Source organism: Puma concolor, chromosome B4, assembly GCF_028749965.1.
Source record: "Puma concolor isolate L17-30 chromosome B4, mPumCon1.1.hap2, whole genome shotgun sequence".
NCBI classification, from domain to species: domain Eukaryota; kingdom Metazoa; phylum Chordata; class Mammalia; order Carnivora; family Felidae; genus Puma; species Puma concolor.
This window is the reverse complement of record NC_141673.1, coordinates 107,855,624-107,870,275: the sequence shown is the minus strand read 5'-3', so window position 1 is coordinate 107,870,275 and position 14,652 is coordinate 107,855,624. Positions and strand designations below refer to the sequence as shown.

The window sequence follows — 14,652 nt, the reverse complement described above, 5'->3', positions numbered from 1 at the left end:
TTCATGTTATCATTGGGGCAGTGAATTTTGTGGGGCTCTGAGAGTTTTTTGGATACTTTTGGAAGGTTGGCTTAATCAGAAGTCTGAATGATGAATAAGTGGGATTTTGGTTGTATTATTGTGGTGACTTTTATATTACTGTCCTGTTTGATCAAGATGGTGACTCAAAACTGAAACCACTGCCACCATGTGGTCAGCCAGTAAGAGCCTGATTCCAGGTTTTGTCATTGAGTGGACTCAGGGCCACCCATTCAGAGTGGTCAGCCCTTTTGACTGATTAGGAGGCCTCCTTAAACCAAGAAGGGGAGATGCCTTTCCACAGACACTTCTTTGACTAGGCAGAGGATGTGCCCAGTGGCCCAGGAAGACTTGGGAGATTCTCCCTCAGCAGTTTTGGAGCTGTGAGGAGCAGACTCCCACTCTGGGTCAGGGAGCAGATGGTGGGGAAGGTATTCCACAGAGACCAATTTACACAAGAGCCGATTCTGAAGTCTGAAAGCCTTAGTGTTCCTATTCAGAATCAACTCATGTTTGAAGTATTACTATGTGCCAGGGTTTGGTCTAGGTATTTGTACACACACTATCTCAATGGGAATGAGTTGGGCCAAGACATGGTCTTCAAAACAACTTTTCTGTCACATCAGCAATTGTTGCCATTTTATTTCTCTGCTTTGATATCACCAAGAAGACAGCTTTCCTGGGGGAGCCAAGAATGACTGTGAGTGGATACTTTGCTTGATGAGGGGCCTTCATGGGCTAGTGCTGATTCTCTACTTTGGATTCCTGGGGAGAATTTCACTTGCTTAGAATCGATCCTAATCTTTGGGGGAAGAAAGTAGAATCATTTTTTTAAAAGGTTCAGAGCTCTGGCTTGTGTTACAGCTTAAGTTCATTCAGTGTATATCCCACAGACACCGATGAGAAGATGGGGTCCAGGCTGTGCCTGAGTGCTGGTCCTCGTTCTGATACTTACAAGCATAATGATGTCACACAAGTCACTTACATCTGGGTGCACTTTCCTCATCTTTAAAAGGAAAAGGTTGATGATTCTATTCAATAATTACAGTTATGATAGGCACCAAGTAAACAATAATCATTGTCATGACAGCACCATTATTGAGCACTTACTATATGCTAAGTATTTTACACAAATGATCTCACTCTATTATCACACCAACCTATGAGTTGGTATTATTATCTTCATTTTTCAGATGGTTTAAAAGGGTGAAGTCACCAAACATTATGCATCTAACAAGTGCAGAGCTGGGGTGTTCAAATTTGTCTTGGGTGAGAGTGATGAAGTTGGATTTTTTAATGCTTTCCTTGGTGATTCACATATAAACACAGTGGCATTTTCTTGTGTTGGAACACAGAAATCAAAACCTTTCCACCTTCCAGGCAGCTAATCAGGGGCTTATGCTGTCCTGTTCATCATTTTTTCCCCTGATGGAAGACACTAGTTTCCTGTGTGGCCTTACCTTGGCAAAAGGCATGGTGTCATCAAAGTCTCTAACAGGCCACCCACCATGGCAAGAAGTGAGGGTGGAAGCAGATTCTTTCCTTCACCAAATCCCAAAGACTAAACCTGATGCTCCTGCAATGCATTAGGCAATGGCAGGAGACAGAAGTAGCTGTTCCCAGTTTATGTACTTAGTAAAAATGAAATGCAATTGTTCCCATCAGGCCTGACTTTGTCCCAGCATTAATGTCCCTGGAGACATAGGAAAGGCTACTTGAAGCAGCTGACCTGTCTTGAGCAGGGCAGAAATAGATTGTCCCCCACCCCCATGTAGCGAAGGCAGCAGAGTGGGTCACCCACGAGCAGGTCACCAGGAGCATTTTGGTGTTAGGCCTTGGCATGGCTGGCATGGACTTGTGAAGAAGAAGGTACATTGAAGAAATGCCCAGTGAGTCTCTGTGGTATCAAGAGGGCCATCCCCAAGGTGGCTTGATGCCTCAACCATAGGCTATTTCTACCACTTTTTAACTTTATCAGAGGAAAGCCCAAATTAGGCAAACTTTATACTTGTAGCCAAGTAGATAAACTTAAAGGAAAGTATATTCCATCTCCTCTATTCTCAAATAACCTATGGCTTTGAACAGCTAACTGCCTTTTCCACCCAGAAAGGGACATACAAGACATGGACCGCTGAGTCTATGAATTAGAATCAAAGGGGATTTTATTTTTATTTTGTATTTGTTTATTTATATTCTATTTAAAATTGTTTGTTTATTTATTTTTCAACTCTTATTACTCCAGTCCATTTAGTACTGAATAAGAGCTATCTGAAATTTTTACTGTTAGCCTGTCTCAAACTGTAATTAGGCAAGTACCTATTTGCAAGGCTGTTGCATGTGTTAGCAGCACAGTCTGTGAATCTTCCCTGCAATCCCTGCTTCCAAACCCTTTCGACTCAAGGGTCTCACCATGCAACTCCTCAGGTAAAAGGAGAAGCATCCTGCCTACCTGAACAGCCACTTGAGGGTAGGAGGGGGTTGCATGAGCTGGCAGGAGACAGATGAGTCTAGCTATCTCCTCATGAAGCCCAAACCAACAGATTAATCCTTGTACATTTGATCCTCTGTCCAGCCAGACCAAGGACATTCACTTCAAGGCTCCTGAGGTGGCCTCTTATCCCAGGTTCATCAGAGCCAGAAAAAAGAATAAAGCCAGGAATAGCATAAAGAGTAAATAAAATAAATAAAATCAAGACCTTTTTCCTTGGTCCTGCTTACCCGCTAAGAACACCGAGAACCAAGTTAAGTACAAAAAATGACCCTATGATGATAAGTGTAACAAAATAGATCCAGGGCCAGTCCCTTCCTACGGCATCATTGACCTGGAAGAATGGAATGATAGTTAGTGAGGCACACTCAGCAGCCGAGCACGGCCAAGTGCCCATCACCAGCTCCTGGACACTGACCCAAGCAGTGCCGGGACCTGGGGATCCTCTAGGTCCAAATCAGAGGCCAAATAGCCTGCCCAGCCAGTGGGTCAGAATCTGTGGTTGAACAGGGACTTTTTTTTCTGGTTTTCCTGGCCTGTTAGGATCCCATCCCCGAGGACCCTGGTGATGTATATAGTGGGACCTGGGACCTTGCTCGGCTGCATTGTAAAGAGTACATAGAAACGGTAAGCTTACCCGCTCAACACACCGAGAACCAGATTTAGAACGAAAAAGGATCCAAAGATGACCAGACTGACAAAATACACCCAGGGTAACTCATAGCCCATAGCGTCCTGCATCTGGAAAGATGAAGAGCAGAATGAGAGCAGGAAAAGAGCAGGAAAGAGAGAGCAGAATGAGTTAAAGTGAGGAGGCAGGCATGAAGGGTGTGAACAGAACTGGAGACTTGTGAGGCTAAACCAGGGTCCATGGTTACCACTGTCACCCTCAATGTTCAAAATACTTCCTCATGACCCTGACCTGACCTGCAAAGGCCCTTTGCAGGCTTTGCCTCAAGAGGAGGCTTTTCTGGCTCTCTCTGTTGTTTTATTTTCTGGAACACAAAGCTTCCTTCAATGTTTTCACTTGTCTAAGAAGGTGGGCCACCTGAAAAAACTATTTCTTCAGTGTAGGATGGTTTTAGCTCAGTTGGGTTTACATGGCATTAAATCCTTCACTGCACTCTGGGGGTACCCTAACCTTGGTGTCAGGAGTGCCTCAGCTCTTACTGATGGAGCCAGAAATCCAGAATCTTCAAGGACGTGAGGAAGGAGAGAACTTCCTAAGGGGCTTTCCTGATCTGGGCCCAGGATTTAGAGGCACAAGTCCAGTGCTTCACGAGCACTATGGGCCACAGCCCAGGAAAGATGGTCGTTTTAGTTATGTATTCAGAGAACAGTTCCAGTCCTGCAACCATATTTCCTAGATGGAAAGAGCCTGTAGCCTGGAGACTGTGACCACACCTAACAAGGGTCATGGAAACAGTCTGAAAGGCTGCAAACCCCTGGAGTAGCTGGAGGCAGTGGTGTGCTGGAACTTGTTCCCCTAGGCTTTGGAAAGCCACTGCGTCTCTTCCCAGTTCCATGTTCAGTGATGTCACTACGGTAGCCTAAAGCTGACCATGGTGGGCAGAAATGCACAAATGACACCGATCAGACCCCTTCTCCCCTTTGCTCCTAAGAATTGGTGGTTAACATTTACCAGCACATCACTGGCTGGAGGGTACATGTGAACATGATGCAAGGTGATAGAGCAGCATTTTTGTCAAACAGGAAATTTATTCTGATTTAGTTTCTCAAATTTACTTCTTTTGATGCTTTCTGGCTAGACCAATCAGGATTTAGTCTTATCTTCCTAAAATGAACCACAACTTTGCCCTTGTGAAATTCCCTTACAGGAATCCAAATTCCTAATACAAAAACTTCCTGAATGAATTAGTGGATCTCAGAGTGTGGCCCTCACCTGCTTAGAAATGCACATACCTGGGCCCCTTCTTGAAACTCTGCAGGTGGACCCAAAAAGCCATGTTTCAACAAGCCCTGCAGTGAGTCTGATGTATACTAAAGTTTGAGAACCACTGATTTACACCGTTCTCCATAACTCCCAACTTCAAAAACAGGGACGCGACACGACAAATAGTGATTCACTATTTGTCTCTGCTTTGTTGCGTGGCAATGTTCTTGAACGTGTGGTCTGAAGACCACCAGCATCAGAATCATCTGGAAGAATTGTTACCATTGCAGATCCCTGGGCCATTCCCCCCAAATCGGTACACCTCATAACTCTGAATGTTAGTCACCCAGGTGATTCGAAAGCCAGGTGCCTCAAATGAGTCACATGTGTGCTGGGATAGTACCGCCCTCAGCCCTCAGGGCTTCTCAGGCTCCAAGAAACCTTATCCATGTGCCTAATCACGCTGGACAAATACTGTGTTCTCTGTGTGCTGTGAGTGGAAAAGAATGAGAAGTTCTGGGAGACCTACCTAGTTGGATTGGTTTGAAGTGTTGTATTCCTATATGTTCTTTTCAAATCTAATACTACGTATCTGGGGTTACTATATTTTTGTTAGAAGAATCTACCAAATGTAGCCATAGTGCAGAGTACAAAAATTGTGTTAAGGGCTTGGGGATCACTGGTTTGAACTGAGTCACTCACTCAGCAAAAGAAGAGTTCCCAACATTTGTCCACTCAACCATTGCATAATTGGGTTTAACATGAATTTTTTGAGCATTCCCATTCCCAAATACTCTGCTGTTTTTCACATAGTACTTATCACTTTCTAACTGTATAACTTATCATACATTTATATACACATATTTATTATGTGTGTGTCTTCCATGCGGAATGTAAGCTCCATGAGGACAGGCAGTTCTGATTTGGTTTGTTCACTGGTGCTGAAAACAGTGCCTTGCACATGACAGGTACTCAGTAAATGTTGAGTGAATCAATGAACTTGATATGTGCCAGGTACTGTGCTATAAATAGGAAGCCCTTGCTAGCATGGGGGACAGATAAATAAAAAGCAACTACAACTGGAGGTGGTAAATGCAGTTGTAGGAATAAACAGGCAGGGTTATAGAAGCTCAAAGGGAAGAGTGGCTGTATGAGGCTCAGAGAAGCTAGCAAGGGCCTAACCAGGCAGGAGTGGGTAAACCTTGCACTATGGGGTCACTGAAGGCAGAAGGAGTGCTGGAGCAGGAATGAAGCCCAGAGGCCATGCGATCCTATGACAGAATGGTGGGTTTCCTAGGAACTTGGCAATTATCAAAAATAGAACCCACAGCTGAAAAGCCATCCAGGCTCTGGGATGGAGGCTTTTTCCAGTGGCTGAATACTAAAATATCTAGCAAAACAGCAGTTGTTATAAGAGACAGGTTAGTAAAGTCTGTGTGTGTCAGACTGTGCCCCTTTCACAAGGAGCCTGGGAGCCTCCTTTAACCAGAAAGTAACCAGCAGAGGAAAGACCTATAACTACCTTCACTCCCAGGAGGAGAAAAAGAATATGGCAGTCATACAGGAAGGGGAAGGACTGGTGAAATAAAGTTAAGGAGGAGAAAGGCAAAGGCACCACAGTGAGCTAGGCAACCACAGGCCACATAATGATTGTAAGGATGGCCATGTGATCCCAGGGTCTGTATGTCACATTTTATTATGGTGGACCGTGAAATATGCCATTCCCTAGTCTTAGCAGTGGTCTCATTAGAGTTCACGTTGGTTCAACAGTATTTCATGAGTGCCTACTATGTGTAAGACACCATGTTCTGTGCCAGTGAAAGCGACAGGGTTGAAAACAGCCCTGAGATAGGAGAAGGCATCTGCCAGGAGGTGTTTATATAAAGTGGATTCAAGGCCATGAACCCTTCAGGTGTCCTAGCTTTTCCTTTCTCAGATTAAGTCCTTCCAATGAAAGTCAGAGCCCCTTCCTCTTCCCTAAGTTAGCAAGGGTGGGCAGGTCAGGAAGCTGATGGAAGCTGTGGACCCACCTGAGAAAAGCACCAATGGTGCTTTGCATACAACCCCATGGATGCATGTTTCTGACCAACCAACTGCTCTGTGCTAATCCTAGAAGAGTTTTCCCCAAGGGGGCCTGTTCTGAGTGAGTTCTCCTGCTTCACCCAGGATCTCAGACCTCCTCACCTTCCTCAGGACAGAGGGGAACAAGTAGTTCCAGAAGGCAATGGCATGTTTGCTGCAGTTCACACTCTCAGAGCTGCCTCTGGAGCCCAGGCATATGGTGAGTGGGAGTGAGGGCTGATTGGCACTGAACCAACCTCCTTGGAATTAAATCTCTCCTGACTGGTTTCTCATACCCCTAAATTTGTGCACACTTAACCTCACAGAAAACACAGTTCCCCAGGCCACATATCTCTCACAAATCAACAAACTCATGAACCCTGGAAATTTCCTTGGGCCCTTATTCAGATTGGGTGTCCTTTCCTTTGTGTCACAAGGGGAGTGACTTCCAGCATCATTAAGGACTTCAGATAGATGGAGCTATAGACCATGTTGCCCACAGATAGCTCATAGAGAGCCTCATAACATTATGATCTGTAGATAACATCATGACCCATAGATATCTCATTGATATCCTCATGACCCATAGATTTCTCACTGATATCCTATAACCTCAAGAGCCATAGATACCTCATTGATATCCTCATAATAACCTCATGACCCATAGATATCCCATTGATATCCCTATGGTAACCTCATGACTCATAGATATTTTCATGACCTATAGATATCCCGTAGAGAGCCAGGGCTATATTCAGGAGACTCAGGATCCCTACCTCTCTTTTGTCCTATGCTTTTGGTTTGGTCTCTCTCTCTTTCAAAGGTTTAAGATGCAGAATAGCAGGTGAGGAGCAGGAGGTAGGAGGACAGGTGGGGAGATTAACAAGTTCCTAAGACCCCATCACTTCCTCAGGCAGCAATGCTCAGCAGCCACCAGTGGGTGATTCTCTGGTCTGTGTGGCTCAGGCCTGAGAGGAAAGCACCCCTTTCTTGTCTTCTCTTTTGCTTTCTCTTCTTTATTCTAGGCCACCTACTTTTGGGGGCAGACTGAGCAGAGAGCATACAATGCTGGGTGTCTCTGAAGTAGGGCAATGCCTGGAGTGATGAGATTGATGTCTTAAATCAGCTGGAATAGAGCTATTAAGAAGAGAGAGAATAAATAAAGGCATATTTTTTAAAAATGACCCAGATTGCTGACACCCTTATTTAGAGGTGAAAAAGGATGGGTTTTCTCAAACCATTAAAGCTATATGTTTCTTAGGCCTATAACAAAGGAAGCTTTGTGACTTTTGTAAGGAAGGCATGTATTTAGACATCTTGATGTCCACCATAAGCAGCCATTGCGGCCTTCAGGCCCAAGGACTAACAGGATGACACCAGGCTTTGCTGAAACACACACCTTATTAAAATAATTCCCAGAATCCATAGACACACCAAAGGTGATACTGAATGAAAAATACAGAAGAACCTTTTGAAAAGAACATTTAATTCCTTGAGGGCAACTTCAACCTTAGACCTTCAAATCCAACATTTATTTTTTCCCAGAAAGAAAAAATAGGAGGAACAAAACCCCTGGACCCTAGTCTGTCAAGGCTACTCTCAAGCCTAGCTGATTTCCATGAGTTTTCAAGTTGTGGTATTTTCTCCTATCAGATTCGTAGCATAGGCACTGGGGATCTAAAAAGAATAAGTAGTTTCAGCAAATGCCAAGAAGTCTGTCACTTGTCATCAAAGGCAGGAGGTGTAAACCCATAAAAGTCACAGTGCTTTGCACAGAGTATCATTAGAGGATGATATGGCTGCTAGAATCATTAGAGGACATGGGGTTCCCATCCACAGGTCAATGAGTAGCAAGTCAGACAACAGGTACTACCTGACTCCTTTCCACCCCCTGCACCTATTTATCATTGTACATGGAAAACCCGTGAATGCCTCAGGGCACAAGTAAAAGCCTGGATTATGTGGGGAAAGACACCAACAGCCTCCTGACATAAAGGCAAGCCAACAAAATTAAATCCTTGATCTATTAAAAAAAAATCCCTGAACTCAGTTGGAATCATGCATTGACATCCTGGGGAAGTTTAGAGGGCGTAAGGAGTGGACTGGTGGCCCCAGGTATGAACACCTGTGTAGGAGAAGGCTGGCTCACAGACAAAGGAAGAAATGTTTGTTTGTCCTGGGCAGCCACTAGGTGTGGGGTTGAGTTTGATGCCTGTGACTGCACCTCTAGGTAGGTGGCTTTTCAGACACATTGGGGCAGCTGAGCTGAGCTGTTGAGAGAACCTAAAACACAGTTCTCTCCAATCTCCCAAAATGTTATAAAGCTTGCTTTTCCCAGGAGGAAGAGCCTCAAGGCCAGTGAAATTCCACTTTCTTCCTGAAGTGCTCTGTGCCAGTGTGGAACTCTCTCTGCTCTCCCTGAGTGTACTGTCATGTGCTGCTAAGTTATGTTTCTTTGTGTGTCCCTTAGCTCTTCAATCAGATCCTAAATTCCTTCAGGGCAGAACACCTCCCCATCTCTCTACCCGAGTCCCTACTCAGTCCTGGGAACACAGTACATGCTCAATAAATGTTTGTTAAATGGAATTATTGAATAATAAGGACTCCTCTAATTCCAGGGAAATGAATAAAATAAAACCAAATAATTAAATAAATAATATCTTTGAGAGATGTTAATTTTCTTTTTGATATGCTTATAAACCACCAGTTTACTAAATGACATTCTTTATTTAAAGCGGCATGTGCACTAAGTGGGGAGCACTTTCACTGAAGCAGATTAAAAGTTAAGAACTGCAGGGTCTTAAGTAGGACCTACCACTTTCTCTACTTTGACACCTGTTAAAGAGCCCAGAATACTGTTTCTAGGTTACTTGAGGATTTTTTCTCAGCTCTTCATTTAGAATGACTATTAGGTCATCAATAGAGCTCAGCTTCATTTCTGCTTTCTTGATGCCTTCAGAGACTCATTTTCTATATTCTGCAGTGAAAAAAGGTGGCTTTTTGAAGAAAAGATTGAGTGGTGAAAAATAGGATAAAGCCTGAATCAACCTGCCTGGGTGTGTGTGTGTGTGTGTGAGAGAGAGAGAGTTTAGTAGGAATTATCTTGCCAGCATGTCCAGACATGTAAGTGGGACGACAAGACAAAGTGTGGAGCTGACAACTGACTTATGAAAGGTTAAAACATTAGAATTTTGTTCCCAAGTTCTCTTGCTGAGTCCAAACTAACCCAGATATTACAGAAGACACTATTTGTGATTCTAACAAATCTTTTCTTTATATGATTTGTCACTAAGTATTCTTTCTAATCCTATTTTAAGTCCAATTTCTATTTTTTAAGGATCAATGAAACAACTGATCCTGGAGAAACCAAGTGTGGGGGGTCAATGGGTGGTGTCAGAAAGAAGCGATCCCAGTATGTTGGTGGTAGGGTGGGCTGGGGTGTGAGTCCAGGAAAACCTAGACCAGAGTGCTTTTATTGTGCTCCACAGTATGTAATACTCTTGGGGACCTTGGATCAGGAGGGCACTGAGTGAGCAGAGATCAACAGAATCCTCTTGATGAAGGATTATTCAGTTATCTAGATTATGAAAGAGCTAGAAATGTGTATTCTTGGGTGATGCCTACTCTAACTCCTGCTTCCTTTTCCCACGAGTCTTACATGTGATCCTCTCCAGATGTTCTAAACCCTGAGTAAGTAGCCATGTTATTCTGTTTCACAAGAGCATGTGGCTATCTCAAGTACAAAGTCAGCACTGAACAGACACTTGGTTGATGTTTATGCTACTTAATTGCGATTCGGCCACAACGTGGAAGGGATAATATTCAGGATTTCAAACTGACCCTAGTTCTTGATCATGTCTAAGAATTCTGCAGATCATCTTGATTCAACAGTCTCTTCTATCTTTAGGAAGGCACATACTCAAACCATATAAGACAAGTTGTTTTGAATTATATGCAGAAGGCGAGGGGTATTTTGTTAGAAAAAAAAGCAAACAAAATCTGAACATAGAAATGGAAACCAATGGTAAATGCCATACAATATTGGATTCTTCCCTCGGTTTTGGTGCTTCAGTGCTTCTAAAGAAGGCTGATACTTTTTATTTGATCACCTTTCCCCATCATTTTTAAAGAGGGTGGATGTCCTGAAAGTAAATGAACAGGCTTTGGCTTAAGAAGCCATTGCCCAAAGAAACCACACCTCAGACTGAGTTTCGGCTTAATTTTCAAATCCCCAGTGTTTCCTACCCCTTACCCTGTCATCTGCGGACTTGGTAAAATAAATGTTTCAACAAATCATTCACCTAGTTGGGGCCTTGGCCCAATGTATGGCTAATAGCTTTAACAGCTGAGGAACTGTTCAAGTATTACAGTTTGATCTTATATTTTTAGTCGACTAACTCTTCAAAATCATAACAATGGGATGAATAACGGATGTCACAGAAAAAGAGAAATAAGCTTGATATTATCCATGGTAGGAAGCAGGTGTCTGCCATTTGCTACTGGTGACCTTCCTGGTGTTTTCCATCCCAAGCTTTATCCAGTGATTGAATCAATTGCTTCTTTAGTGCTTTAATGGCCATTTCTCTCCCTAGGTATATCTAACTAGGTGTTTGATAGTTCAAAATGAACCCGGCTCTGGGGTTTCCATTCGTTGCTGTACTTGAAAATCTTGGTTGCTCCTTCCAACATCCTCTAGACTTGCCCCTTGCATTTGAAGGGAAATTCATTTTTTCTGAGTGGAAGACCCTACTCCCCCAATTTCCATGGAAACCATAGCTCCTTAGACTGGTTCAAATCCAGTGGCATCAAAGCAGCACCATGCAGACTGAATAGGTTAGATTTCTAGGGGTTTTCAGACTTTAGCTTGGGAATCAGAATTCCCTGGAAAGCCTTTCCAAAGTGCAGATACTGGGTCCTAACTTTGGAACTTCTCATTCAGTGGCTTGGAGGGAATTAGAAAGTTCCATGTTTTATACTAAGATACATCAAGACTTAGGAGTCTGTGGGTTTATAGATACAGGCCAGAGGCAAGGAGGAGGAAGGCTGAAGGGGAAGAAGTAAGAGGGAGAGAGAGGAAGAAGGAAGAAAGGAAGAAATGGCCATGGAAAGGTCAAAGCAATTAGAAAAATTATCTGAAAGCAGGAGCATTGGGCTGGGAAGTGCTTCCATCACGAATACCCAAGTATGAAGTTGTTTCAGCTTAAGGAGCATATGTGCATGTGCATGTGTGTATGTGTGCAGACACATACACACATGCACATGCACACACACACAACATGGCCATTTTTGGGAAGGTGCTGGGAAAATCAGAGAGGCATGTCCCATGAGCCTGGGATTGTTCCTTCACCTCTGACACTTTCTCTGTTCCCAGCTTGAGCTCTATCACATACACCCCAGGGGAGAAAGCACAACACAGCTGCTGAAAATTGGTAGTTGCAGTTGTGTGCTTCTTCTCATTCCCCACTCTGGCTGTCATTATGACAGTATTTCTTTGGGTCACATCTGGCTGGTGGGGTATCAATGACTTATGGTGGGGGAGAGGGAGGGAGTGATGAAGGAAGATCACAAAAATATATCAGGGCCATCAGCAAAGTAAATTATACCTATTCCCCCAGCCCCACACCCACCCACCCACTGCCACTCTGCCCTCAATTTGCTGCCACAGAAGTCATTCCTATAGCAACTTAAGGCATAGGGTTGAAGCTCAAGTGATGAGGCTCCAAAGCACAGTTCCATATGATCATATGTTCTATGGCCCATAGCAGAAACCTCAATGTGCAGAAGAATGTTTCTGTCCTTGGCTAGACAGAGGGATCTACCCAAGGTAGAAGAGCCACTTGGGAAATTTGATCAGCTTTGCTAAACAAAATAAATTTGCCTAAGCATATTTAGGCAAATTAGTTCAATTTAGTTCAAATTAGTTCAATTCCTTCTTTTCCTCTTAGAAATTGTTCAGACCAGTTTTGTATTGAGCATAGGCTGGAAAAATGTTTTCCAGTGTTTCATTTTAATTTGAGGGTGAGATGATTTGGCCTTTGTCTTCTTTTCAAAGTATCACAACATAGCAACAATACCATTGGAGCACAGGCTCCAGTTGTACAACCATTATTTAGTTTAGATTTACTGTTTCTCTAGACTGAACTTTTCAGTCTTAACTGGATGTTATTTATGTCTGAATTCTATACCTAGAAGCATCCCTGGCATGCAAGGAATGCTCAATAAATGTTTGCTGGGTACAAGGCTCTTGGGCAAGTTTCTAGTAGTCATTTGCAGAAGTATGCATTTCATAGCAACACAAGGTTTCAGCATGTTGACTAGAACATAGAAACTGGGAAGAAGAGTTTTGAATCGAGAGGACATGGTGCTTATGAAAAAATTAGAAGATACAATACCCTGTACCACATCTCTGTGTTGTTACAAAACTCTTATGATTTTAGGAAGAAGTCAACACCTCTCTTGGCATCAGTTCCTTTCTATCTGGCAGCTCTGTTCAATGGGAAGGCATTCACTTTCCTCTCCCTCTTCCCTGCTTTAGTGTGTAGACACTATTCCCTAAGCAGGATCTTAGGCTGTTTTCAGCATGGCCAAATAAATTTGACTATTTGCAAAACTCTGTGTGAGGTGGTATTTTCAAGACTGGCAACAAGCATTTTTCACCCAAATGCTGGAGAACAACACTGGATTCTGGCAAGTCATTCCTCATGCTCAAGTAGGAGATACTATAAAGAATTATATTTTCTGGAGCTTTTACAAATAATGGACTTGACTTTGCCAGAATGGAGACAGCTCAAATATGGTGTGTATATTTGCCTGTCCCATAGGCAAAAATCTGGCACTTTAACAGCTTTGTTGGCAAAGTAGTGTTGGCTGCTGGATGATAAAAAGGGCATCTTGAAAGTAGAAGAAGATTTACTGTCAACTGGTTGACACTTAGGAAGTGGTATTTATAAATATGCATCACATAACCAGCAGAGTATTTTGTTAGCAGTGAAAATAATGGCAATGTATTTGTCTGATGGACGATTCTAATATGATAAGGTATGATTAACATGAGAAATAGAAATATAATAGCATGCCATAATGCTACACAATTCAATAAAAATTGTTTCTTGTTAGAAGACCAAGTATGACTTTTCTCTTTAGCCCTAAAAATTAATAATTGTGCTCTTTAGCTCTCTTTTGGGGACAGATGCAAGACAAGGATAAGAACAGAAGGAACTCCACAATGAGAAGGGGACTTGAATAGAATCCTCGTGTTAGGTTTGGCCACCTCATTCACAGAGCATCAGATGCACACCAGTGTTTCTCACTACAGTAGGACAAACTGAGAGATGACATTTCTCTTAGGCTGGTGGGCAAACAGAGAGACTCATTAGGGTGCAAATTTCATGCTTTGTTTCTCAGATCAAAGATCTGGAAGAAATCAAAGACATTCATCAACTATTCCACAAAGGTGTGTACGTGACCACAAAGTCATGGGGGGAATGGAAAAAGGAGATGTCAAAGAAAGGCTTGCAGCCTTCTGGACTCCTTGCCTCCACCCATCTCAAGCTACGTACCCAGTATAGCACATCTGTCCAGCCCTCCATGGTGATGCACTGGAACACTGTCAACATGGCGAAGGCAAAATTGTCAAAGTTGGTGATGCCGTGCTTGGGCCCGTCCCAGCCAGGCTTGCACACAGTGCCATTCTGGCACTGCCGCCCATGGCCAGTCTCCAGAGCACAAGGGGAAGGATCATCTTCTGCTGGAACATCTTGAATGACCAGGGGAAAAGAGAAGGAAGCAGAAGGGATGGAGAGAGATGGGCAGAGAAAGAAGGAGAGAGAAGTCAGAGAGAAAAGTGATAGGATAAGGTTGATGGGATAGGCAAAACAACCACAACAATAATGCAGAACAAGTTTTCGTTAGTTCCCCCATAGACAAATTAAACAACATATAGAACTAGGTATTCATTTAGGGTGTCATTGATTTGGTAGGTCAGTACTTTCAACTAATTGTTAGACTGAATTTTAACTTCAATAATTGATTTCAAAGACAGTAAGGCTATTATCACACTTTCTGTTGAAACATGTTGACATCATAGTCAAATGGCCAATTAAAAAATAATGATGATGCAATTACTCCAGGTGGAAAATATCCTGGAAAATGATCTTTTTCTTTTTCTTTCTCTTTCTTTGCTTTTCTTTTT

At 43.0% G+C, this 14,652-nt stretch overlaps 1 protein-coding gene across 42 annotated transcripts in view; it reads right to left on the bottom strand.

Annotated features, from left to right (window-relative positions):
- Positions 1-14,652, bottom strand: part of CACNA1C (calcium voltage-gated channel subunit alpha1 C) — a 767,747-nt gene that overhangs the window by 192,868 nt on the left and 560,227 nt on the right. For 27 of the 42 annotated variants that reach the window (XM_086714447.1, XM_086714442.1, XM_086714440.1 and 24 more), the window contains exons 7-8: positions 14,021-14,217; positions 2,737-2,840 (exon numbers count right to left, since the gene is read on the bottom strand). In XM_086714447.1, coding sequence (XP_086570573.1) covers positions 2,737-2,840; positions 14,021-14,217 — 301 coding nt within the window. Of the gene's footprint in view, positions 1-2,736; positions 2,841-3,143; positions 3,248-14,020; positions 14,218-14,652 lie in introns of all 42 variants that reach the window. The other 15 variants (XM_086714435.1, XM_086714443.1, XM_086714446.1 and 12 more) reach the window with 1 other exon arrangement.